The 27,375-nt window shown below is 38.8% G+C and overlaps 1 protein-coding gene across 1 annotated transcript; it reads left to right on the top strand.

Moving 5' to 3' along the window:
- The first annotated feature begins 4,248 nt into the window (after positions 1-4,248).
- Positions 4,249-26,105, top strand: sypb (synaptophysin b). Its single transcript, XM_042492674.2, has 7 exons — positions 4,249-4,375; positions 6,643-6,708; positions 17,707-17,831; positions 19,830-20,028; positions 20,127-20,318; positions 20,418-20,730; positions 24,035-26,105. Exons 1-6 carry the CDS (start codon positions 4,358-4,360, stop codon positions 20,697-20,699), a joined length of 882 nt encoding a protein of 293 aa, XP_042348608.1. The 5' UTR covers positions 4,249-4,357; the 3' UTR covers positions 20,700-20,730; positions 24,035-26,105.
- The last annotated feature ends 1,270 nt before the right edge of the window (positions 26,106-27,375 follow it).

Genomic DNA, 27,375 nt, shown 5'->3' with positions numbered 1-27,375 from the left:
TTTCTTGCAGTTATTCTTGACTGAACGCACCACTAAGCTGAAGGTCTGTTTTTCACAGCGATGCTATAATGGTATTGAAAGCTGCAGCAAAAATACAAAGGAGTGAATTACATAATCAGCCATTAATGCAGCGGCAGATGGACAACATCTGGGTTTCACTTCTCCTTTTAGATTAAAAAAAAACATGCATAACGATAACCCACATGGGCAGATTATGAGACAACGGGCCCCAGGGCACGGACATGCAAAGGGCCCCACCACCTCTCCTACAAAGAAGCAAGACACATTGACTTTGTGGTGGTTTTGCATCACTTTGTGGTGCATCCTTCTGTTATATTGTCTGTTATATTATTGTCCAATTTGTCTTTTTGTAGGCTTTTGATTGTCTTTCAGGTAATTCTGTATCTCTTTGATGTCATTTTGTGAGGCTTTGTCGTCATTTTTTGTCTCCTTGTGCTTGTTTAACCTGTTTTTGTGTCTCCTTGCAGTTCCTTTGCATCCTTTTGTTGTCTTTTTGTGTCTCTTTGTTATCATTTTGTGTCTTTTGGGTTTCTTTGGGGTACTTTTGTGTCTTATTGAGATAATTTTGCTCTCATAAAATTATTTTGTGTCTCCTTGTGGTTGTTTTGTGTCCTTTTGCAGCCGTTTGTGTCACATTTATGTCATTTTGTGTCTGAGGTAATATGTATTTTTGGTGATTCTGTGTATTGTGGTTATTGGTGTCTCCTTGTGGTGTGTTTTGTGCCTTTTTGTAGTCATTTGGGTCACTGAGGTAATTTTGTGTGTCTTTTTGTCAATGTTATGTCTTTTTGATAAATTTGTGTTGCTTTGTAGTCACTTTTTGTCTCCTTGTGCTTGTTTGACCTGTTTTTGTGGCTATTTTATGTTTCTTTGCAGTTCCTTTGCACCTTTTTGCAGTCCTTTTGTGTCTCTCTGTAGTCATTTTGTGTCTCCTTGTGGTTGTTTTGGCGTCCTCTTGAAGTCATTTGTGTCTCCTTGTGGTAATTCTGTGTCTGAGATAATTATATGTCGTTCTGTGTCGTATTGTGGTTATTTGGTGTCTCCTTGTGGATGCTTGTTGCCTTTTTGTAGTCATTTGGGTCACTGAGGTGTCTCCTCCTTTTGTCTCCTAATGGTTGTTACGTGTCTGTACTTGTTTGGTGTTGTAACAGCTGTAGATTTTGGGACCAACAATACAGACAAAAATGAGGAGGAAGAGTTGAGAGTGAGTTTGTTGTGGATAACAGTCAGTGAGTGGTTGCAGTCTGGTGAAGAGTTCATTGTTGTTTGGGGGCTGAGGTTCAAGGTTACTTTATTTGTCTCCCTGGGCAGAAAATTGTCTTAAATTAAGGGGAAACTGCTGAGTCAAACCAGACATTACAGTACAAAACATTAAATAGAAACAACACAATAAAAACATTAATCAGGACGCGTGCAAAACATTTGCTTGTGTGCAAAGTAAACACTGCATATTGGACATAATCATACTCACACAGTCTCATTCATATTTAAATACTGTAGACAATGCATTACATACTACTCCAAACCTGCTACCACAAATTAAATCAACATTTCCCTGTGTTCCCGAGCGCTCGTACTAAACATTTCCTCATTGAAGCATCAACCAGTGTCTCATTTCCTGAACAAGAGTTGTTGTAGGTCTAAGGTGGATCAACAACTGAACACAGAGAAAAACAGAGGACAGAAAATTCTTACGATTCTGAAATGTTTCTTTCTGAAATGCTAGCCTGAGCAGAATACAGCATGAGGTAAACGTCTGATGGCGAGAGGGAGACTGAAGCAGGATTTTATCCAGCAGAGGGAGAGTCTGTAGCATGACAGCAGATGAGCAGCAGGTGTGCAGGCAGCAGGAGACCTGGAAGCCAGGTTCAGACAAAAAACACACAACAGAGACAGGCAGGATCATACAGACACAAAGGCGGAGAATACTGGAAACATGGGAACTAGGACCCTGACTGTGTACATCCCTTTAACGTAATTTTGTGTCTTATATAGATAATTTTGTATTTCTTTGAGGTAATTTTTTTTGTAATTTTGTGGCCCCTTGTGGTTATTTTGGCCATTTTTGTTGTTATTTTGTTTCTCTTTACAGTTCCTTTGCATCTCTTTGTGTCTCTCTAAAATAGGTTTGTGTCATTTTGGCCCTTTTGTGTCTCTTTGTGGTGGATTTGTATCTTTTTGTAGCCATTTGGGTCTCTGAGTTAATGTTATGTCTCTTTAAGGTAGTTATTTCTTGAAGTAGTTTTTATGTCTTTTTGCAATTGTTTTGTGTCTCCTTGTAATCGTTTGGGTTTTTCTAAGTTAACTTTGTGTCTCTTTGAGGTCATTTTATGGTCATTTTATGTCTCCTTGTGGTTAATTTCTGTCTTATTGAGGAAATGTAGTGTCTTTGAGGTATTTCTTTTTCTCTTTGAGGTAATCGTACGTTTTATTGTCTTGTCACTTTTGGTTATTTTGTGTCTCCTTGTTGTGTTTTTGTGCCTCTGTAGTCATTTTTGTCTCTTTGAGTTAATTTTGTGTCACTTTGTAGTCTTTTTTTGTTTTGTTATTTTGAGTTCCTGGTTAGTATGTGTTAATTTGAGTGACATTTTACAGGTGAAGTTCCCCTTTCCCACCAAAATTAACGTGCACGCAGGTTTTTCAAAAACGTTTAAATGACTGGATTCCCACTAATAGGATGATTTTCTAGGATGACTCTTATTCAGGAAATGAGACGCCCGTTGATGCTTCAATCAGGAAAAGTTTAATACGAGCGCTCAGTTCAGTACAGAGACAGGTTATATATGAGGCACAAGTTGTCAGTGGTATTTCTGTACTTCTTTTCGTTTCACATATGGTTTCTATCAGTTACCAACACATCAGGTGTAAATCCATGGAGATTTGCTTCTAGTAAGAGTTGTCTCAGACTTGCTGATGCTGTTCCAGCATGAACGTACAAAAACATGAGGCCTTGCTGTTCCTGAATTTTTACTCCGTCTCCAAACACAACTTACAGAACTTACTATAGGAAGATGCATAGTTATAAATAAATATCGAGTCTGCCTTTCTGTAAGCTTTTGTGTGCAACGTCACAGTCAGGCAAGAGAACAGGTAAACAGCAGACAGCAGCAGGAACAGAGATCTTTGAAAACTTTTCATTGGCTTCTTCTCTTTATGTATGTTCAGTCTTTAAAACTCGGTGCAGATGCATTTGGATCGCTGTTTTAGTGCTGCTCAGGAGGAAACGGATGGTTATTAGTGATGGCACGTCATTGCAACTCACCAGTTAAGGAGCTGAGAGTAACGTGTTCACCCAAATGTTGCGTTCCCATCAATGCCAGCTGGAGCCTGAAACCCGTGTCTACTGCAGAGTTATTTGACCCGGGTGTGAATGCTGATCGTGTGCATTCACATTGCATTAAAAGGCCAGATGTTAGCATGTGTTAGCAGGTTTTTTGTGCAGGAAGAATGAAGTTATACACTGAACAAGAAGAGACTAAAACTGCAGACAAACCAGACTGCAGAGAGACACGAACTATAGAAATGAGCAACCACAAGGAGAAATAATACGACTGCAAAGCGTCACAAAACAACACAAAAGAAATAAAATCACCCCATATTACCTCAAAGACACCAAAACAGTTACAAAAACACACAAAACAACCACAAGTAGGCACAAAACTGCAAGAAATTGCTTAACAAAGACACCTAATACCACCATAAAGTGTGTTTGTCTTGCTCCTATGTAAGAGAGGTGGTGGGGCCCTTTGCATGTCTGTGCCCGGGGCCCCCACTGTCTCATAATCCACCCCTGCTTTCAGTGACCCATATGTAGCTATCTGTTGTTCATTCTGTTTATTCATAGTGTTTGCATGAATGTGTAAAACTTGAAATCCTGAATTTCCTCTCATTTGGTCTGTGTGGAACAAGGCTCTTGACTACAAGGTCCACACTCAAGGAAAACATATTTTTTTCTAAAAATACAACCTGCTGACATTTGATGGTGTTAATGACCAGCAGCGGTTCACGAACCCTCACCAACCTTTCATTATTCCTCCTTTACATCCCTCCTCCTGCCTACTAAAGCGTGAGCAGCCTCCACGCGCTCCTCTCTGCATTATAACCCTCGGGCGCGCTGCACTTAGAATAAAAGCGGCGCTGCTGATTGGATACACGCGCTCCTCTTTACTCCACGTCCAATGGTACCTCTGACGTCACGACGCTTCACATGTCCTCGCCCAGCTCGTGACGCAGTCCGGCTCTTCCTTCTGGGCGTCTTCCTCCCCTGGGCTGTTCCGATGAGACGCCTCCTTCCCGCCGCCCCTCTGATCCTCTTATCAGCGAGTAAGCGGCCAAGATGGACGTTGTAAACCAGGTAAGGCTTTGGGGAGGGGGAAATCATATTTTTTTATTATTGTTTATCTCGGTAGCTGATGTTTATTTATTTTGCATTTTTGCGTTTTGTCGTGCGCGCAAATTTGGATTATTTTTGTGCCACAGATGCGCCGAGCTGAGGCGTTTTAACGCAGCGCTCTCGATTACCTTGGAGTCGAAATTGTGATTTATGCATGTGTTTTAAAAAGAGGGAAAGGTGTAAATGCACGACACAGCGCGTTGTAATTGGACAAAATTCCAGCACTGATGCTGCAGTCGATGTGATGGAGCGGCTCGCTGACAGTCCAAAAAAAAAAAAATGTGTAGGATGCCCAGAGATTTCTGCAGCAATGACATTTAGCAAAGGAAGGAGAGGATGTATCCTATCATCTCCGGGGATTCTGCTAATTGATTTAGGCTGCTCGCGTCTCAATTAGCCCCGCTGTTGCTAAGATAACAAACATGATTCATTTCTGAGGCCCCTCGCTTTGCGCGGATAGCCGCAGTAGGCCCCGACACCAGCGGAGGAGGACGCGCTCCTGCATCTCTCTGTATGGCCACGGCCAGCTCATCTCCCATCACTGTGCAGGATTGTGACAAAGCCAACGCGGCTTTCCTCCGAAACGAGCAAAGAATCGGGCTCAGTGTGAACATAGATACTTCATTACATGCGTCATCTGTTTAATATGGAGGCTGCCGGAGGAACAATGAGGGTGACAGCAGCCCCACAGCTTGCATGAGAGAGAGAGGAGGGAGAAACCATCACTGCTGCTGCTTTATTTCCAGTGCGGCCATTTATTGATGCACGCAGGGACACACCGCCTTCTTTGCGGTGTCGCATTCACCTGCGCACAAATGGCTCCTCCATTGCGCAGATTTCACCAGATTGTCTCGTAAATTAATAATAACGCTAATAAAAAATGTGAAGTGTGCAGGAAAAGAGCCGAGGAAAACAGTCGGTTAATCAGATTTGTTTGATTGTAATGCTTGCAGGAGCTCACACGCTCTCTCTCTCTCTCTCTCTCTCTCTCTCTCTCTCACACACACACACACACACACACACACACACAGGTCTACATCATTTGAAGTCAATATTAAAATGACTGTATTGTAGTTGTGCATCATCTCATAGAAGCCAGCTGAGAGTCTCTGGCAGATATTTGCCTTGTAACAAACACCTGCAGGTGCCAGCATTAGACCGCACAGGCCTGTGAGCTATATCAGACCGATTAGTAATTAGGTGTATGTTTTAAATCAGCATCATTATATCATCGCCAGTGTGTCAGTGTGAAAATGTAAAAAAAAACAAAAAAAAAACTGCTAAACTGTACTTTGTTTATGTGAGTACAGGTAAGGCTGCACTGTGACTTTATTTTTTTATTTGTTTGTTTTGTTTTTTGCTTTTGTTTTTTTATATCATGACCCTGGCTGGAGCTACAAATATTTTTCCTTTAGCCTCCATGAGTGACTGGAGGAAAATGCATAATCCATTATAAATAACCATTTTTCACAGTTTCTGGCTATGATAAATCATCACCTTAGAATTATAAGATGAATCAATTTTGACATTTTTCTCAAAATTGATTTATTCATATATTGTTATTCTGTGACAACTTATTACCATTAGGTGAGATGGGTTTTTTTAAAAAAAAAAAAAAGATTTTATGCATTTTAGTGTATTTTTTATTTAAATGCAAAATTTTGAAGCTCAGTATCTCAAAACTGCTCAGAACACGGAAAGAACATTATAATTTTAAGGTGGTGAAATGGTGCAATTTTGGAGATTTTTAGAGAAAACATGCCTTTCCAAACCCACCTGCAGATTTCGGGGATGAAATAAACAAAGAAATAAAACTATTTAAAGTTGAATGTCCCTCCCCAAAGCCAAATAAAATCACATCTGGCTTTTTGTTGATTAGAAAATCATTTTACGCGGGCGACCTTTAGCTTAACGTAGAGTGCGCCCTCTGTAGGCTCAGTCTTTTGCAACGACACAGGTTCGATTCCGACCCGCAGCCCTTCGCTGCACGTCATCCCTCCCCCCTCTTTCCTGCTCAGTCTTCATCTGTATTGTCAATGAAAGCATACAAAATTTAATATTAAAAACAAATTATTAGAAAGAGCCTTTCCCATTTTACACCATCCCCTCCCCTCTAATAAATAAAGAACAGTCCCTAATTTAGCACTTTGTGAATTTATTTTTTGTAAAAGGTTTTATATCCCATAACATTATTATTATTGAATAGATTTGTTTGTTTGTTTTTGCAGTTGGTGGCCCAAGGGCAGTTCACGATAATCAAACAACCGCTGGGATTTATCAAAGTTCTACAGTGGGTAAGTTCTCTGCTTTTGCATATTTTATTGCATTAATTTTAAATGTTTTAAAGAAAATAATCACACATTATTATGGATAAACCACTTTGAGCTTGAGTCATTTGCAATAAATAATGCTGTCATGTCCCTAGCTGACAGACTTGTGACCTTCTGCCACACAGAGGTCATGAAGCTGCATGAGGTTTAATAATGGATGTGACTCCAGTCTCTTTAAAAAAAACAACTCTCTCATGAGGGTTTAACATCAGACATTCCTCATCTAGAAACAGTGCAGTACCTCCACCGCACGTCTCACTCTAATGTAGTCAAACAGCAAGCTTTAATGCTGAGGAGTCTCCTTTTGTGTCGTGATAATGTGATACTGCCTCAGCAGGCCTGAGCAGGAGACACCAGCAGGATGTGTTACGTCACTGTCGTAGTAACGCGGTGTCGGTCCGCACAGGAATATAATGACAGTTTGTCAAATCCTTCTCGGAGGATGTGACCTCTGCATGTGGAAACAAATCATTTAACGCTGTTTCATGTGCTCAGACTCCACCAGATGATGGAGCCAGAAAACTATTTATTTAGTAGTTTATCTATGAATAGTGCAGTTTATATATTTATATTTACTAAATTATGTAATATACATCAAGGATTGTGAAATGTTTGCATCTTAAACTTTTCTTTGCTTTTTTTTTTTTTGTTTATTTGTTTGTTTATTTTTTAGGCGGGATATCATCTACGTAAGACATTATACCCTGTTTCTAATCAGAAAAATAATGTAAAAAAAATAGATTTTTTCCATTAAGGGTTAAAGCAATAAGGTGATTTATCAGTTTGCAATTATTGCAACTATTACACTAATTGATCAGTTTTTATTTATATTATTGTTAATTATTGTTATTTTAATGCAAAAATGCTAAACCATCCGAGGGTCCAGCTTTATCAATGTGAAGATTTACTGCTTTTCTTTGTCTTATATGATCATAAATTGATTATCTTTAGGGTTTTGATCCACTGGTCCCATAAACCAATCAAAATGATGGCATGAACTTTTATTGAATAAAAGGAAAACAATGAGCCAATGAATAAACTCCACTTGGTAACTTTATGAAAAATAACTTTTTGTCATATTGGCTGTAACTGACACTACAAACATACAGTATTACATGAGACAAAAAAATAAATAAAAATCGTGTATCATTTTGTAACTAGCATACTGTAATTTCATTATATTGATCTGCTCTACAAACATGACATCTATTGCACGTCTGTCCGTCCTGGAAGAGAGATCCCTCTTCAGTCGCTCTTCCTGAGGTTTTACCGTTCTTTCCTCCGTTAAAGGTTTTTTATGGGGTGTTTTTTCGGTCGTGAGGGTCCAAGGACAGAGGGATGTCAGCTGTAAAGCCCTCTGAGGCAAATTGTTGTGATTTTGAGCTTCATAAATAAAAATGAATTGAATTGTCTCTCCTCCTCCTTTTACCTCTAATGGCATTTGCTAAAATCTACTGAGGTGGAAGCAAAACAACCAATCAGAGCTGAGGAGTCAATCACTGCTCATAAACTGCGGTCAAACTGTCAAAGCAGGCAGCGCGGATCAGATGTGAATTAAGATTACGACACTGCATTGCCTGTCTGTGTACTCAAATGTTTACAGAAACATATTTTGGTGTATTGTTTAGCTGTAAAATGAGAATGTTTGTGACCCAGCTGGTAGGCGGGACTTCATTTTGGCTCAACTATGTCTAACAAGGCAGTCTGACTGCAAATATTCTCATTTTACAGCTAAACAGTGCACTAAAATATGTCCCTGAAAACATTTCAGATGACAAATAGACAATGCATTAACAGAATTTTGATTCACGTTTGATCAGCAATGCAGTTTGACTGCAGTTCACGAGACGTGATTGACATGACTGACAGCTTTAACACTCCTCGCCTCTGATTGGTTGTTTTTGAAACACACAACAAGGTGTAGGAACGTGATTTTTTTTTTTTTTTTTACAGATTATCTGTCTCATGTACCTCTGTGTGAATACAGTGGCAATTTCAGAAACTATGACATAAAGGTACTCACTTCAAACTAAATCAAGATTACAATTTTTCATGCAAAAATGCCAAACCATTCCTGGGTCCAACTTCGCACAAAAAGACCAATATGACGACGTCGACTTTGGCATTTTCACTTTAAAGACGAAATAACTGAAATTAATGGAAAACATGGTTGATTGTAGTCCTTTATTCATGTTGACCGGTCCAAGAGCAGATATTTTTAGAATATTAGACAGTCAGGATATTGTCCCACAGTTACAGATATGTTCCATGTAACAGAGGACGCTCACAGTGAGGACGCTGCAGGGTTAACAATGGTGCTTCTCTAGTGCGTTTTTTCTCTCTCTCTACAGCTGGGGCATCACAGTGCTGGGAATAGTGATACTAATTACCCACAAAGGCCCCACAGCTAAGTGAGGGCCTGTTAAATGTGTCTGTTTTTATGTAATAATAAATCCTTGATGGGATGTAATGAATTGGTTCTGGATGGTTTTGGTTTGTGGTTTCAGCAGCCAGTTTGCGCCGTAGACATGGTGAGCAAAATCAATTCAAAGAGCTGCTACGATTAAGATTATTAAATCAAGTGTTTGTAGCAAACACCAGGCCAGACGGTGGTGTAGTGCACTGATGGTTTTAAAAGGTTTTTATTGTATAGACTGAGGCTGCATTGAGGGAGTTTCGCTGTTTCAAGCTGCAGATCAATTCACAACAGAAGTCACAGACATCAGCAATTAATTCTGTGAAATTTCAAAATAAAACACCCTGTCCAGATCAATTTGCTTTACTAAATCAACTACGATGATGTACTGTCGTATGCACGTGTCGACAGTGTTTTTACTCTCACTGCCAGAATAAGAGATTGCAGGTTTAAATTGCAGCAGCGAGGAAAATGCAAAGATGGTCATAGGTAAAAAAGCTAATAAAGCCGTGTAATGCTTTTTTTTCAACTGAGCCAAAGAGCAAAAGTAAATAATGTAAAGGAAAATGATGCTGTGGTGAAATTTTTCTCAAAATCAAGAACGCTTTCCTTATGATTTACTATTATTCTGGAAATATATTCATATTGTTCAGACATCCTCTCCTTGTTGTTTTCACTGGTTTTTAAGTTTTTAATATACAAAGTAACCAAAAACGCTGATAAGTCATCCCAGGTGTTATGTCTGTTATGGGTTTTGTACGGTTTGTACCAACAGGACATTAATTCATCATTTGGGTCTCAAGCAAAAATACCCCATAATGTCTCGTTCTGATCCTCAAATGTGAGAATCTGATGCTTTTTGTCGTCATATTTTATATGGACTTTTTTAGGACTGATGCTCTCACAAAGCCAGCTGTATGAGGAGGTCACCTTGGGCTTTTTTTTATTTTTAAAAATTTTATAGGCAAACAATTATTAAGAAATGAAGTGGCTGATTAAATATATGACAGCTGATGATTCAATATATAAATGCAATTTCATTATGGATTTACATTTGTCAAACCCAATAAAAATACGAAAGTAGCAAAGGACTTTTATGGAAAAAAGACAAAAGAGCAAACTTTGGTGCAAAAACTTCAGCAGAATGCAGTGTTTGATGCTCAAAGTTTTGTGGAGGAAGAGGACTTTTTATATGGTTGGAATTAAAGATATGTCCACTATATATTATGCAGAAAAGACACAAATTGGTGCATGAAAATTCAAACTAATGCAGAAAAATGGAAGGGTTTGACGCTCAAAATGTCCATACTTTCAGGGAGAGGGACGTGGGACACGTCCCCCTTTAACATTTAGAACATGTACAACATCAGAGGACTTCTGTTTTGATGGAATCAAAGACATAAAAGCTCACGTGAATGCAGGAAATTAAGTGTTTGCCGCTGATAATTTCCTGGGGGAGGACCCAGAACAACTTGTGTCATATGTGTCCCTCCCCCAGTGTTAAAAGCGATGTCCTTGGGTAGGGTCAGTAGATGAGAAAAAAACGAGGCAGGGATGTCCTTCCTACAAATTGGCCCCACAATTATAAGCCACACCCCTGCTCCCAGGTATGGAAACCCACTTAACACGACCCGATGAAAACGTACGTGCCAGAGCGGCTCCAACAGAGTCCCACACTGTAATGTGCTCTGCAGATATGCCAGCGAACAGTCAGAGAGCATGAGTGTGCTGCATGACTCTGTAGTCCTTCCCTGGAGCTGTGTGAGTGTGCCAGCACCTCACCACTGCCTCCCTGGGTCACAGCGAGCCAGCCAGCCAATCAGGAGGCACGCTCAGGAGGCCAGGGCCCATGAATCATCTGTCAGAGTGGCCTGCGTGCCTCAGCGTCAGACTAGAGGAGGGGCTGCTGGAGCTGCTGCTCTTTCTGGATTAATATGGGCATGCACCACAGTGTTTTTTGGGAGGGGAGAGAGAAGCCTCCCCCACGTTCAGTGGAAACAGGCAGCGATGAAAAAGATGCTTCTGTGTGGTAGAATCAAACCATTTTTGGCTTTTTGTTGCAGACAGTTCGTGCAAATGTGCTTTTATCGAGGATGTGTTATTGAGGGATTTTTTTTAAAGATCTTTTTTATTTTTTGAGGATGAAAATTACAGCGTTTTTGCGTTGTGTGCGTTTTTAAACAGCGTTCAGTATGTGTGACTCATGAAGCTTTGCCCACCTCCCCGCCCCACCCTCACTCACTCTCTCTGTCTCTGGGGAATAGTGCTGACAAAGCCGAGATTTGATGGATGTTGGAAGACATTGAGTTCCCAAATAAAGCTGATGTGTGGAGCTCAACCCCAAACAGCCTCCTGTCTCCACCGCAGCGCGGCACTGCTGTGCTGAATTTCATCTGCATACAGATTTCACTTTCTGACTCATAAAAAAGGCCGTTTGTGGGAACATGAAGCCTGATTCGCTTTGCCAGGGTCCCTAATGTGTAGTAAAGGCTGTTGATTTTGTTGTAGCTCAGGGGGCTTTTTTCTGTTCAGACGCTCTGCGACTCTCTGTGGTTATTACTCCAGGGCCTCTGGTGAAAGCTCGCACAGCTTGTGTTTATTTCTGCGCTTTTGTGCTTTTGGCTAAATGTCGGCATGTTTGGAGCCGCTAACCCTCCTGCAGGGATGAATTTCAGTGTTTTTGTTGCATATAAACCGGAATATCTTTTAATATTTTGCCATAAGATTTGTTACATTTGAAAGGTCCAGTGTGTAAGACTTCGGGGGATATAATGACAGGAATGGAATATAATATAATAAGTATGTTTTCTTTAGTGTATAATCATCCTAAAATAAGAATCATGCTTATATCTCCACAGAGATGTTGCACCAGCATGTTTCTGGAGTAGCTAAATATATTCCAACCCTTTGAAACCTGAGCAGATCTGCTTGATCTCTTCCAAAATCATGGGAGGAAGACAATGAGCAACTAAACAAGAAATACTGCACAAAACACTGCAAAAAATCAGTTAAAAGTTTCAAGAACATTACCTACAAATGTGCTAGAAAAGTGCAGTAAAAACAAAAGGAAAGTGGGCTTTTCAGTTAGTTATCACAAGTTGTTTCTAACCATGCGTATAATGACATGAAACTGCTTCATATTCACAAACTGTGTGAAAAAACATGGATAATTTTTTGTATATTTTTAATTTGACCTGTGGAGAAAAGCAAGTAAAACAGTATTAAGACTAAATAAAAACAATTTCATATAAAATAAAAGACAAGGACAAGGCTGCAATTATTACATTGCCGCAAATTCAGTAATTAAAAGTGCATAAGATCAATTAATCAGAGGCAGGGGAGATTTTTTAAGGTCACGTTTGTAGGATTTAGGGAATATATTGGCAGAAATGGAATATAAAATAATAAGCATGTTTTTTTCAGTGTCTAATCAGTTTTGATTTTTGGTTGCTGTTGGTTTCTGGTGGTCCTGCTGTTCCATTTATGTCCACATAGGAAACAAGTCCTCGTTCACGGACATCGCCATGTTGCACCGCCATTTTTCCATGTAGCCGAGAACAGACAAGTGAAAGACTGGCTCTAAAAAGGGGCATTTGCATTTTTGCATCAATCACGTAGTTAGCAGCCCCTCCATGATGTCAACATTGGAAAGACAGATTTTTTCTTTCTTTTTTTTTTTTTTTAAATTGAAAGTACTTAATTCAGTGTATTTACAGGTTTAAATCACCTGGTCTATTGGTTTTGGAGAAAAAGACTTCTGTGGATAATACAGCTCCTGGTAAAAACCCCCTGAACGGTGAACACTCAAGGAATTATAACCGGGAGAAGTTTCTGCTGGTAGGAGTCTGCAATCCCACTCAGGATACGAAATTGCCCTAAATATTCACGCTGTTCCTTTAATGTCATTATATTATTGACTAGAGCAAGATAAATTGAGCAATTTTGCAGATATATAAGCATCCTTGGGTCCCATGAAAGGTGCTATATAAATCCAAGCTATTATTATTATTATTAAAATTATTATAAATAATGGCTTATATGCTATGTTGAATAATATCTAACAAGAAATACCAGTATATTTTTACTTACTATAATGAGCAGAAAAATAATTTATTAAAAAAAAGTAATGCTGTAAAAATCAAAAATCCATGCCTTAAAATCTTAACGTTATAACGTTAACGTTGATTAAAAATAAGATTTTAATCAACGTTAAACCGTTATAAACTTGTGAAAAAAAAAATGCTCCTGGATTTTTTTTTTAACCTTTCGGACGTCAATTTCACTATCTGCTATCTATCTCCAGTATCAGTCGGGCTGCACAGTTGGTTCTCGTATTGATCAGTGGATCGGTTTTCACAGAGGAAGACAGACAGACAGTGTGAGAAAGCGGCAGCAGACAGATCGTTTGAGTCTGAGTGTGTGTGCGATTGTGTATCTTCTCAGCACAGAAGAGCTGACAACCGTCCAGCATACCAGGAGGCGTAGAAACCAACCAGCCTCCTCACTGCCTCCTCGCTGTGTGATGCTGCCAATAGTGTTACCATGGCACCTAACACGCAGCGTGCCACCATTTCTTTTCTCAGTCTGGCCGGCTCTCTTCTTCCTCCCACCTTCACTTCTCCTTCCACTCATCTATCACCATAAAAGTGCAGCTCTTAATTGTGGTTTGGTGCCTCCTGTTTAGATTCACTTTCCTTACTGCTGCATTTTCGGGATGTCTGTCGGTCCTCCATCCTTGGAAAATATGTCAAGAACTACTGGATGGATTGGCATGATATTTCGTAGAGACATTCATGTCCCTCTCAGGGTGGATTGCAACAGCTTTCATCATCCCTTAAAGGAACAGTTCACCCAAAATTAAAAAAATTAAAATTAAAATTAAATTAAAAATACATATACTCCCTCTCACCTGTAGTGCCATTTATTAATCTAGTTTGTTTTGGTGTGGGTTGCAGAGTGTCAGAGATATCGGCCATAAGATCTCTCCAATATAATGGAAATAGAAGGAACTCAGCTTGTGGTGATGTTGAGAGGCGACAGATCAAAGAATGGTCTTTTACAAAACGTTCCCTCAATGTTACATGAGAACAAAGGAAGAACATTTTTGAAGCGACATTCAGATCATGTTATTGAGGACTGAGATTACAGACCATTTTTAATGAAAATGTAATGTAATGTTAACTATAAAAAAAAAACTATGTTTATAGAGCATGCCACCCTAATTTCCAGAGGAACTTTCTGGGAACTAAAAGAAAACTTGCCGCTAAAGACATCAGCAAAACATTGCCTTGGTTGCATTCTACCATCCTCAGAACATTTTTAAAACCATAAATTGTTAGCTGGGGTTGCACACACAAGGAATTTGTCCTGGTGTTTTGATGCGTAAAAATGTGTAAAAATATTGACCACAGGATGTGCAAAACTTTATGAAGTATAAAGTACAACAGTATGCGCATGAGAAACGATAGTAAAAATATGTGTTCATGTAACATGCTGCATTTTAAGTTTTTTTTTCGAGGGTTAAGACAAACACTTAGATTAAATGAGTTTCCGCTACGAGTCATCAGAATAAAATGTGTCAATATCAGCACTTGTGATGAATGAAAATCCTCGTTTGGGCAGCTGTGTTCAGTCTCTTACTGTTGTGTTTAAAAATTATGTTAAGCTCAGTTCTGAAGCTGCTCTGTAAATAGTTTTCTAATAAATAAAAAATATAGCAATTTATAATCCAACTATATCCATTTCAGGTTTAAAATAAAAACTTATATAGTTCCAATCCATTTCCAATTTTAACTGCTTCCACCTGCAGTTTAAACTCTGACCATTTCAAGTACAGCAGGTAATAGTGTACTCACTCAACTATATATTTTACATTAACATCAGGCCTTGTATTTTGTGTATTTTGTGTATGTTGTAGAAAATTATTACATATGAAAGTATGTGAATGTAATAATGAATAATTGTATGGAGATGTATGATTCATGCATGTTATTGGTTCAGATATTTTTAAGGACCTTAGACTCCTTCACTGACTGCAGGGTGTCTGAATGTTAAGATACTGCAAGAGCAAAACCTTGAAGATGTTTAGGCTACAATGATAGACACAGCAAACAAAGTAAAAGTCGCTGAGAGGCTGACGCTGGGCCTGGTCTATTGTTTGACACACCAACAAAAGATTCACAGTGATAAAAAATATGTTAAAAAATACCTGAAACAGGTGAAAGACAGATACTCAAATACCCATAACCCTGTGACCCAGCTCTACTAATAACTGTAATCATGAAACTAATAAAAAATATTCCAAAATATTAATGGAAAAATATGTAACGATACCAAAATATAAACCACCCCAAATTAATGTTACAAAATTCTGCCCTTTCTAAATTAATTCATGGCTCCTACACAGCTTATTCATCAAAGTGAAGACAGGCCAAGAGTACAACATTTCCTACAACAGTGTATTTACATCTGAAAGCAGAAGTATTACGAGAGTGTATGCACACTTAATACATTTGCATTTATCTACGTGTAAATACGCTGCTCCATCTATTGCTCCGTATGATCCAGATCTGTTGACTCATAACAGCGAATCACTGTAGGATGATTCAGTTGGAGCAGCAGCGTGGCTTGTTGCAGAGATTATCTCTTAAACAGAAAATCCAGCCTTTGTTAGTGTTTTAACTGCATCCAAAATGTCTCAGCTGGGACACAGAATGTTACTGGTCTCCATATTGATCCCACTCATTAAAGTTTAACCTCTAACTGTCTCAGAGGGATAATGAAAGATTGATACGGACACTGGGAGCTCTAAAACCTTTCAACAGCCTTAAAAGTAAAAACAGCCACAGCAGTACCATAAGGCGTTTACACTAAACAGAAAAAGATGGACGACATGATTTTTATTTTAGGACACAATGTAGCGCTGTGCACACTGTGTGCAGGATTGTGCCGACAATGCAGGTGTGATGCCCCGCACACACTGTAGGTATTGATTAAATGCACAGCTGCTGCAGCATAACGTCCTATTATTCAGCGTGGGCTTTAAAGGGAACATAAAACTCACATTTTGCAGGCCTTTAACCCTTTGAAATCTGAGCAAACTGGCTCGTTTTAAAAACATGGGAAGGAGGCCAAGGGCAACTTGCCAAGAAATTGCCCAAAAAATAAGCAAGAAATCAGGAAAAAAGTTATCAGAAAATGACCTAAAAATAAGGAAACCCTTAAAGTCCTAACAATTATGTATGTATGTGTATGTATATATGTATTTCTGTAATAACTGATGTCAACCCAGGTGCTAAAGGGTTAAACAGACGCGATATCAAGTATATTAAGTGTATGGGCAGTAAAATTTGGCAGCGTCCAAAGCCACATTTTCTGGTCCATGCAGGCACAGAAATGCAAAAAAGCTCAAATATTGATAAAAGATTTGCGAGATCTCGGCTCCGGGTAACATTTCATAATAATGTAGAAATTCTTCACTCCAGATGGCAGTTTTTTTTTCTCTTGCTTGAAATTGATAATAACTGTGTTGTTTATCAGCAGTCTCCTCTCCTCCTTCCTTCCCTCTCTTACTGCCACTTTTATCACATCCACAGTCATTTGCATTGGGTATTAAAACCTGTTAATTAGCCTTCTACCAGGGAGGGAAGGTGTTTGAGGTGTTGGGAGAGGACACTAGAAAATAAAATCAAATCTGCAAGAACAGAAGAGTAAAGTGATCACAATGAGGCTCGCACTATGCAGCCGGTGTGTAAATCCAACAACCGAGCCTCTGACTCACATGAGCTAAAAGATTACTGTAAATAGTTTAGTGTGTTGAAGCCTGCAGCAGGTAGACAGGACGATAAGACGTGCCTTTGTGTGTGTGTGTGTGTGTGTGTGTGTGTGTGTGTGTGTGCAGGCTCACGTGTTGGGGTGTGGCTTTGTGTGTGTGTGTTGTGACTGGCTTTACAGTAGCTTGTAGTTGAGTATTTGGTGACAGATGGTGGAGCACCACAGTCAGATTAATAGCTGGATTTTCTATCCAATCGGATCTGGCCCGCAGCGTAGGGAGGGTGTGGTAAAAATAGTCTTACTTGTCTAATCTGCTGCGTGTGTGTGTGTGTGTGTTTATCTCCATGCATGTCTGTTGGTGTCATTGTTTACGTGACAGCTCATGGGAGCTGAAAACTGAGCTGTGTGCACCTGAAGTTACAGACGGCTTCAAACGAATGCACGATCACTGTTGCACCACAATATATATACATATGTAAAGCACGATATAACATGTACAAGAAACCAGTTGTAATGGGTAACCATGGCAACAGGCGCAGCCCTTGCTGTGTAACCTGGTGATAACGCTGCATTGATTTGCACTCTGTGTGCATTTCTCAGCAGCTCGCTGTGATTGGTGGAGCATCAATCTGCTTGAGACATTGCAGGTGGTGAAAGCTTCAGTCTGCAGCTTTCGGAGATCTTTGTTTGCACGTTTGCATCATCTGTAAGATGTCAAAGGTCACCAGATTTCTCACCATGTCTTTTTTTTCCTTCCCTCTTTTCTCTTGCAGATCTTTGCAATCTTCGCCTTCTCGACATGTGGCAGTTACTCTGGCATGTTCAAGATGAGCGTGGAGTGTAAAAACCGGTCGGAGAGCGACCTAGGCATAGAAGTAGAATTTGAATATCCGTTCAGGTACGTCTCATTCACAAGTTACTGTCACCACTGTATAACAAATAGGGAGGAAATCACCTATAGGCTTTCATAAACTGTAAAGGCACACCAAGCTTATCATATAAAAATGTTTATTGTAATATACTCTATATTTAAATTTTACATAAAATATACATATTTGATTAATTGGTCTCACCTTTGCGATGAATAAGCACATATAGGACCATATTTCTTTTACACAAGCACATTAGTCTATGTGGATCTAAAAGAACATTTTCTAGAAGAAATGCCTTTGCTAAAAGAAAACTTAAACATTTTGTGAAATACACTTGAGATACATTGTGAAGTGATTAGGTTAGCATAAAAGCTGGAAACATCTAGACTTTATCAACTCAACTGTAAATACCAAAACAAAACAACAGAAGGTTTATCAAAGCATAAAAAGATTATGTCCTGGAAAATTTCTTGGGCCATGTGATGTTTTTACACATTTTTTCATACAAATTACATAAATATAAGATGTAAAAGGGAAATTTAGGTAGTTTTTCAACCTGGACCTTATTTTCATATTTTTGTGTCCAAGTGAGTGATGGAAACGATAATTTTAAGATCTGGTCCAGAACTGAGTGACAGTGCTGCCGCCTGCAGCAGCAAAACAGACTCCAGTGTTACCATCTGAGGCGACTGTGCACTGTTTATGTCTATTAAAAGTGTTTGTTTTTGACACTGATGGGCTCAGATTATTAGAGGTGTCTGACAACATTATGGAAAGGACTAGACAGAGAAATAAAATATTTTCTTTATAGTTTTCTTGATCTGGTTTATTTGCTATCAAGTCTCACTCACAGAGAAGTGTGGTTGTGAATTCTTGCAGAGGTGACTTGCTGCAGGGAGACAGTGATGAAAACATTAGTGTTGAAGAAGAGCGCCGGGAAGAGTTTGTGTTGTTGCAGTTCAGTTCAGCTCAGTGTTATCTGAAAGATCTTCAGCGTGATGGCTGAATATTTAGCAGATTTTGACAATGTTGAAAAAGTCTGAAAATACAGAGCAAGACTTATCCTTGAACCACACTTGATTACGCAGTAACAAACAGACAGGAGAAGTGAAATGTAAGGAAAAAATGTTCATTTCTCTGTAGGGATCCTTTCCAAAATGTTGTCCGACATTTATAATAACGATTTATTTGTTTATTTAAAAGGATCGCTGTTAGCTGATGCCAATTACACTAGCTAATCTTCCTGGGGTCCAAGATTCAGTGCATCATATTCATATCGTCACATCATGTACACAGGCATGTGTGTGCAGTACAATAGCTTAATTGCAAAAGGCAACATCACATCTGTTCTACCTTAATTCCATCACACAGTTCCCTTAAGCATCAAAAGCATTCAATAACATTCACATAATTAGTCTTGTGATCAGTCGGACATTCATAACAACTATCTGAGCCTGTCAGTGGCAAAAACAAGCACTTTTAGTGCACATTGATGATGCATAATTACCCCAAGTGGTTACATGACAGCCTGCTCTGCAGCTGTGGCTGCACTGAGCTCTCTTTCAATACTGTACCAATTTCTAAAATTGTTCTGTCCTTTAGTCGCTTAGACACAAAAACATGTGAAAATAGGCTCTTGATTGAAAGATATTTTATTAGTGAGCTTCAGAGGAGCTGGCAGGTAGCCAGGCTAGTTGTTTCCCCTGTTTCCAGTCCTAATGCTAAGCTAATCTATTGCCCCCTTGATGTAGCTTTATATTTAATGGACATGAACAAGGTATTGATCTTATCTCATCTAACTCTCAACAAGAAAGAAAATCACTGTTAACATTTCTCTTAAAATGCTATCTTAAGCAGTATTTTGAATTGGATTGCATTAATCATTTTTACACAAACTTGTATTTTGGTTGTAAACTGTAAAAATAAAATCTCTGACACTGACAGTGACATCACAGGGTTTTCTTTTCCTTAGATCTTCTTGCTCTTTCTCATTTCTCCCTCCGTCTCTGTGTTGCTGTTTTCAGGCTCCATCAGGTTTACTTTGATGCCCCCACCTGTAAGGGAGGGAACCCCGAGCGTCTATTCCTGGTCGGGGACTACTCCTCCTCTGCTGAGTTCTTCGTCACCATCGGTGTCTTTTCCTTCCTCTACTCTATGGCAGCCCTCTCTGTATACTGTTTCGTACTGGAGAAGTACCGTGAAAACAACAAGGGAGCCCAGATTGTGAGTTTGTTTATACATAAGATACCAGAACTGGTGTTACAATAGGTATTTGTTGTTGTTGGAAGTAAAAGTGATCATGATGTCTTGCTGATCGGCAGGACTTTGTCGTGACGGCGGTATTTGCCTTCATGTGGCTGGTGTCCTCGTGTGCTTGGGCTAAAGGCCTGTCAGATGTGAAAACAGCCACCGACCCAGAGAGGGTCATCACTCTCATCACGGCCTGTGACGAACCAGAGAACCGCTGCCGTGAAGTCCACGACCCCAAAGTCTCCGGCCTCAACACCTCTGTGGTGGGTCCCCGAAGCTTCATATATAAAGAGTTAACTAATGTGAAAACTGAAACAGTAAATATGTTAACATGCATCTCCAAACACCTCTCTGCTCCACAGGCTTTTGGCTTCATCAACCTGATCCTGTGGATAGGAAACCTGTGGTTTGTGTTCAAGGAGACCGGCTGGTTGGCTGCCTTCTCTGGAACATACGTCCCATCGCAGGAAAAGCAGCCCGCTCCCGACTCCTTCGCCCAGGGAGGCTACGGTCAGCAGGACCCCTACGCCGGCTCCCAGGGAGGGTACCAGCCCGACTACGGCCAGCAGGGAGGCTACAATGAGGAGGGAGGATACAGCCAGGGCTATGAGCAGCAGCCCACCTCCTACTCTAATCAGATGTGAGCCTGTCCAGCCAAAACGCTGCTGCAGGATGGTGAGTGTAAACATACGTACAACGTAAGCACTGGTTAGAATCACAGACTGTGTAAAATGATTGGCGTAGCCACAGTGACGTCACCCGCTGATATGTGGACTCCGACTATGAAGCCTCGAATTTGGTTATTTTGACCACTGCCATATTGTTTTTTAAGGACCATATTTGAACAAGAAAGGGTAGATGACCATTACTTAGCTTAAAAAAAGGCTTAAATCCTTAAAACAAAATTTATTTACTGGAAAAACTGAATATCTGACTCCTCAGAGGGTCTTTTCAACCGTAGTCCTTTTTTTAATGTGTTTGTGTTTTCACAGATTCACACACTGTGAATACATAACACATGCCTTTTTTTTTTTACATGACAGTTAAATGCATTTGGCATAAAGGGCAAACAAGACAAGACAGGACCAAGTGGATGAGACAGACTGCACGAGACCAGACAGACAAGACAAGCAGGACAGGACCAAACAGACCAGACAGAGGCAGAAAGATTGGGCTGTTGGGACAAACTGCACATTTTGATTTCTTGTAGCTTGTTACTTAAAAAAAAGAAGAAGAAGAACTGATGTGAGAAATATATGATAAGAGGAATCAACATTGAAGACGCAGGTGTGAAATGCTTCTTTAATAAGGTAGCTTTTAGGCTATAGGGAGTAAAAGTAAGGACAGGCAGGGTGTGTAGATGAGGGTGGGCTGTGAATGAACCTAAATGTGCCAACAAAAAAAAGAAAAAAGATTAATATACAACATGCATACATATAAACATATTTTTGAAATATATATATATAATGAAAATTAACAACAATGTCATCGTCCATCCTGATTTTTCACTTTGGACAATGTCATATGCCAATTTTGTAGACATTGCTTAACTCTCTGTTGCGTAAAACTTGCATATATACAACATATTTTTTAAAAATGTTATAAAAAAATAACAACAATGTCATCGTTCATCCTGATTTTCCACTTTGGATATCGCATTACACCTATTTTGTAGACTTTGCTTAACTCTCTTTTGTGCAAAACCTGCAGCGCAGTCTGTATATTACATTTAACTCTGAGATCTCATACAGCTATACGCGCTGACCTCCTGCGTTTGCCCTTTCAGTTCCTCTACTCTCCAACTGTAAAAAACAGCGACTGAAAGAGCTTTTTGTTGAAGTGCTGCGAGGCTGAGTGCTCTGCCTGATCAGCTAAAACTGCACTCAGCCCTCAAAGATTATGAAATGTCCAGACAGCCTTCAGCCTTCAGCTAGATCTTGACATTTTAACCTGGTGTTTCAGTTGGACATTAAAGGCCCGGATTTTTATCAATGGGATCCTACATGAACACATGCTGCCAAACAGTTTTTGTTTAATTTTTGTCAGAGATTTCTGCATTTGTGTTTTTTTCTGTGCTGTCCGCAGGGCTTTGAGGTGGGAGGCACAAAAATGGGGAAAAAAAAGGGGATGTTGTGTATTTCCATGCGCCAAAATATGATGACACGTGTGTATTTTTTTGCTGGCGTTTGGAGCAATGATTAAAGGGGACCTATTATGCTCATTTTTAGATTCATATACTTGAATTTAAGGTTTCTACTAGAACATGTTTACATGCTTTAATGTTCAAAAAACACTTTGTTTTCCTCGTACGGCCTGTGCTAAAACACACCGTCTGACTGAAATGTTCCATAAAAGTGCCTGTCTCTTTAAGCCCCCCTCTCGAAAAAGTCCAGTATTGGTCAGCGTTTCTGGTTCTTCCGTATGCACCGTTATTGCAGCCGGTGGGCGGACAAATCCTTTACACAGTGTCGGATCCTAAGGGTTTCTGCATGTAAATGTTTTGAACCTATCCAACTTAGGGTTTTTACAAAATATGGTGTCAGTTTTCCATGACTCTCTGTTATAGTACATGCACGTCTGACAACAATTGCAGCTCAACAAAACTTCAGGTTACTCGAATAAAAGTAAATTATTTATTTGAATGCACTGATTCAGCACCCCACTTGTATTAAGGTAGGCTGTGTAATCTCAATACGATGTCACAGAAATGTCACTGACCAACAATTGGTTGTTCTTTGCGGGGTAAGTAGCAGACGCCCCCGTTCACTCTGCAGCCTTGTGCTGCATTCAGTTGGTGTCGGAGAAATCTAAAACATAAGAGGGAATCACTTGATCTGTTATCTTTGCTCTTCAATGTGTGGTATTTTAACGTTTTTAGCAATTGAATAGAACGCATCCTCTTTATAGAGTTCATGTTTCCACATATTAACTTAAAGTTAATGAACACACAACAAGCAAATGTCAGAAGAACAACCATCTGAGGAGCACATGAATGCACCATTGATCTTGGCTTGCAGTGATCTCAATTCATGTTTAATTTATTTGGTGCATTAATTTAGCGTCCATAATGCGTTGCGGACTTATGTTTGACAGGCTGAATTGGTACAAAACGAACACTAAAAGTATCTACAAAGAGATTAGTTCACAACTGGACACGTTTCAGCTGGAATAAGACCCGAAATCAGGGAAAAATGAACAAAATCGGGAGCAAAGGTTGCATGTTTCCCTGACATCAGCATGTAGCTCCATGCAGCAGTGTATGTGATGTAAACACTTGCAGTAATGTGCCTGGAGCAGATGACAGTATAAAGAAATCTGCCACAATCTGTTGTCATCTTTCTGCTAAAATAAAAAAAAAAAGGTCGTCCAGAACTGTCTAAAGTTTTTGCTCACAGGGATTACTTTAATATACATTAAATTATTTCTTTTAAACTTTGGCTACATTTAATATGAACACTGGATATTTTAACATTATATATATTTCACAGAACATAAGGTAAAGAATAATAGGTCCCCTTTAAACCACACATGCAAAGAATTTTTGAGTGTATAAATCATAAAACAAAATAAAGGATGTTTTTACTGACCTTCAACTTTGATTGTTGCTTATTTAGTCATGAATATTTTATGTTTTTGAGAGGTAAATAAGGTTTTTCAGGGGCTTTAAATGTCAGTTTGTGTCCTTTCTTTAATAACTTATTTTAGGTTTTTACATGTATTCACTGTATATGTACATTTATAACATCATTAGATATATGCTGTGCCATTGTCATTTACAGGCATAACTACGGTTACTTAACATTTACTCAGTATTGTCACAGTGGAGTCCTCTTTAACCAAAGTGTCTGTCAACTTTTAACAGCCCTTATTTGTTGAGCTGTTTTTAATTTTAACATGTAATTTGTGTGATCATGCGTTTGCTCTGTGTTTAATGTTTTCCTTCCTTCTGTCTCTTCTCTACTTTTTCCCCTCTATGCAGGGAGACCTTGTGATTTCGGAGTGTGGCTCTCGACCACCACCTGCATTTCCACACTCCTCTGTTTGTCTGTTTGTGTATCTGTGAGTTGACAGGCGGAGGGAGGGAGGCATGGAGGGCAGAAACTGGTGGGGCCTGGGGAGGGGAGACACCACCGGGGTGGCGGGGGGGTTAATGGGTCTTTTGCTGTAACATGATGTTTATTCTCGTGATGTATTTAACTGTAGAAGACAACAGAGGATTGTCTGTTTGGTTATACGAGAAAAACTTGAATACAAATACCAAAACATTCGAACATTTAAGAGAAATCTTGTAATGGAAAAAGACTTATGGGATAAAAAAAAAATTGTAGTAATATTTAACTTGGGAGAATGTATTTGTCTGTGCTGTGTAAATATTAACATGCTGATATATATGATTATATGTACACAGTTGAATAATTGTGCACTCCATATAAGTTGTTATACAACAAATGTTGAGCACAGAGTTATTCAATTGCATTTACTTTGGTTCTGTTTAGGAGCTCACATAGTTTAACCTTTGCCCTTCAAATCCCCTTAAAGTATTCATAATGTTTTATTCATCTCAGAATCTATGAACATCTTTTTTATGTTTTTTTTCATTAAGTCAGCATTAATGACAGGATTTAAGAAATGTGGCTGAAAATAAGGCAAAAGAAAAATTATTGATATAAAAGTGAGCAGAGTAATTTGATAATAGATGATAGAAGTGGAGTTTTAAGTAGGTCGTTTTAAATTTATTTATGTTTTTATATATATTTTTCCATCAAATATCACTGTCAAGCGAGGATGAACTCTTGTGATACAAAGAACGTTTTAAATCCCGACATTTAAGATCAAAAATTACATTAGGGTTAAGAAAAAAAATAAATAGTGAGCATGCTAGCATCTCATATTTGCTGTGCCGTCTCCGAACCTGCTATAGTGTGCTATCAGTATGAAAATCGTGAACCGGGGCAGTGAACAACAGATTTAGCGACGTGTGTGTGTTTGTTTATTCGTTTGGATTTATGTGATGGCATCAAACTAATTTTGTGAATGAACCCTCGTCCTGTTTTGATCGCCTGTTTTGTGGTCCGGAAAGTTGTAAGACAGAGTCATATAGTTTTCTAACCGGTGTTTCTATCACGCTGTGCTCAGTGACGTTAACATGAGAATAAAGTATATTATCGGTTATGCCATAGTAAACACATATTTTTATGAGGCGGTCTGAACAATAAGTCTCCATGTATACTTCTCCTGCATCCTCAATCCTTCTTTCTCTCCCGAAGGCGAATTAACTGCATGCATCCTTATATCTTAAAGCATCCCTGAACATATGTGAGAGGCCTATAAGCTGCAGGAAAGTTAGACTACACAGCAATACCGTGTTTGTTCCATCGTAGTGGTTACTGCACAGCACATACCAGCAGCTCTGCTATACTCTACTCAAAGCACAAAGTAAGTGCTGCAATAATTACTCCTCTCCAGATATAAATGCCTGTCCTACTGCCAATCCTCTGTTTGGATATACAAGATCGTGTTTGCCAAATGGTAAGAGATGTGTCTTGATTGGTAGTTTTGCTTCCACAGTCCTCATCGGGATGAAGTGTTGTCCATCTCCAGTATATATCGATCCATCGCACAGCCTTGGATTCACTCTTGTTTCATTTGTTTTAAATCAGGATTTTTATTTTATTTTATTTTATTTTTTAGATTCAGGCGGTGTAGAGGCACCTGGCTTTCTCTCTTCCTCCAGTCCCCCCACACCTCTGTTTATTTTTCTCTCCCTCTGTCTTTCTCTCTTTCACTGTAGCTCTTATAAATATGCTGAAATGAAATATATACTCTGTTGTTAGTGGTGAATGATGTCTTGTGATACTCTCTCTACGCCTTTGGATAGTGCTGTGTTTATTGTGTATGATGTATTCATATTAGTATTTATGATAATGATAAGTCAGAGAAAAAAAAATAATATCCAAGACTCTCTCCAGAATTCTGATGTATTCTTATTATATGGGATCCATGTGAAACAAAATGAAATAAACTTGGAATTATTCTGTTGAAGGTTAAAATGTGGACTTCTGTTCAAAGGCTGATTGTCTGCTCATTTACTTCCTTGAGCTGGACCTTTTGTATATCAGTTAGTCATGTTGTGTTACCTTGAATTCAAGAAGAAAACTTTTAGTTTTTATGGCATGCGATCACGGAAAATGATGAACATGTTGATTTACTGATTGATTGGGGACCTCGTGCAGTATAATCCAAGTCTCATTAACACATGCATTTTTGCAAAAATCTTAAAACTGGACTGAAAGTGAAACATATCTGCATGTGTTGGGAAGTATTGCATATATGACTGGATAAGTAACACATGGATTATACTGCATGAGTTTGTAAACAAATGTTTTTATCATCATTTGTTGTTAAAAGTGGTCTTACATAAATCAATATATTTGCCGTTTTCTGTGAAGGCATGCGTAAAAAACAGTTTTCATGAATTTAAGGTAACACGTACGACTTATTGATTTACAAATGGTCATTTTGTGGGTGCGGTATTACTTGTATGTTTCAAAGTGTCATTCAGTTTTAGAAATAAGTTGTGGCAGAATAATATGGAGCTATAATAGTGGCAAAAAGTTTTGTCATCAAAAATAAAATTTGGCATCCAAAAGGAAACATTGACGCTGAAAACAAAATCAGCTGAACAATACTGAATAGGCATGACATTTTATTTTTTCTATTTTATTTTTTTAATTTATTGTTTTGTTTGTTTTTTTGCATTTTGATCAGTGGATTTTTTTCAGTGCCACTTTTTCTTTGCCAAAAATTATTTTTGATGACAAAACTTACTGTCACTGTTCTAATACCATAGAAAATTACCTAAAAAGTAAACAAACTATCCTAAAATGAACTGTATTTAAAACACAATAAGGAAAAAAAGACTAATAAAGTAATGAGTCTTGGCAGCAAATGTAGTATACCATCAAATGTGTATGGAAATAAATTTTAAAAATTAAAACAGAGGTGAATAAACAGATGTTACGGTAATTATAATGCACAGAAATACTAAAGAAAACATGGGCTATTACACTTTATAATGTTATTTCAATTGCCCTTCCCCCACTCCAGTCTTTGGTTTTGATTATTACCCTCATTTTGTTTCAAAAAGTCTATGAGGCTGCCCCAGATATTTTCAGACACTTGCAGGTTTCCTTTAGTGATGCATCTCAGTTTATCCATAGCTGTGCATGTTTATGATACATTGATTTGTGCTTGGTACGTTTGTAGCTTTTGCTTTTGCTCTCTTAGCTTGCAAGAGACACAGGAATAGTAGTGCACGGT

This window comes from Plectropomus leopardus, chromosome 9 (genome assembly GCF_026936395.1).
Source record: "Plectropomus leopardus strain MGB_pleo_1.0 chromosome 9, ASM2693639v1, whole genome shotgun sequence".
NCBI lineage: Eukaryota > Metazoa > Chordata > Actinopteri > Perciformes > Serranidae > Plectropomus > Plectropomus leopardus.
The sequence above is the reverse complement of the archived record's forward strand: the minus strand, read 5'-3'. Positions and strand labels throughout refer to the sequence as shown.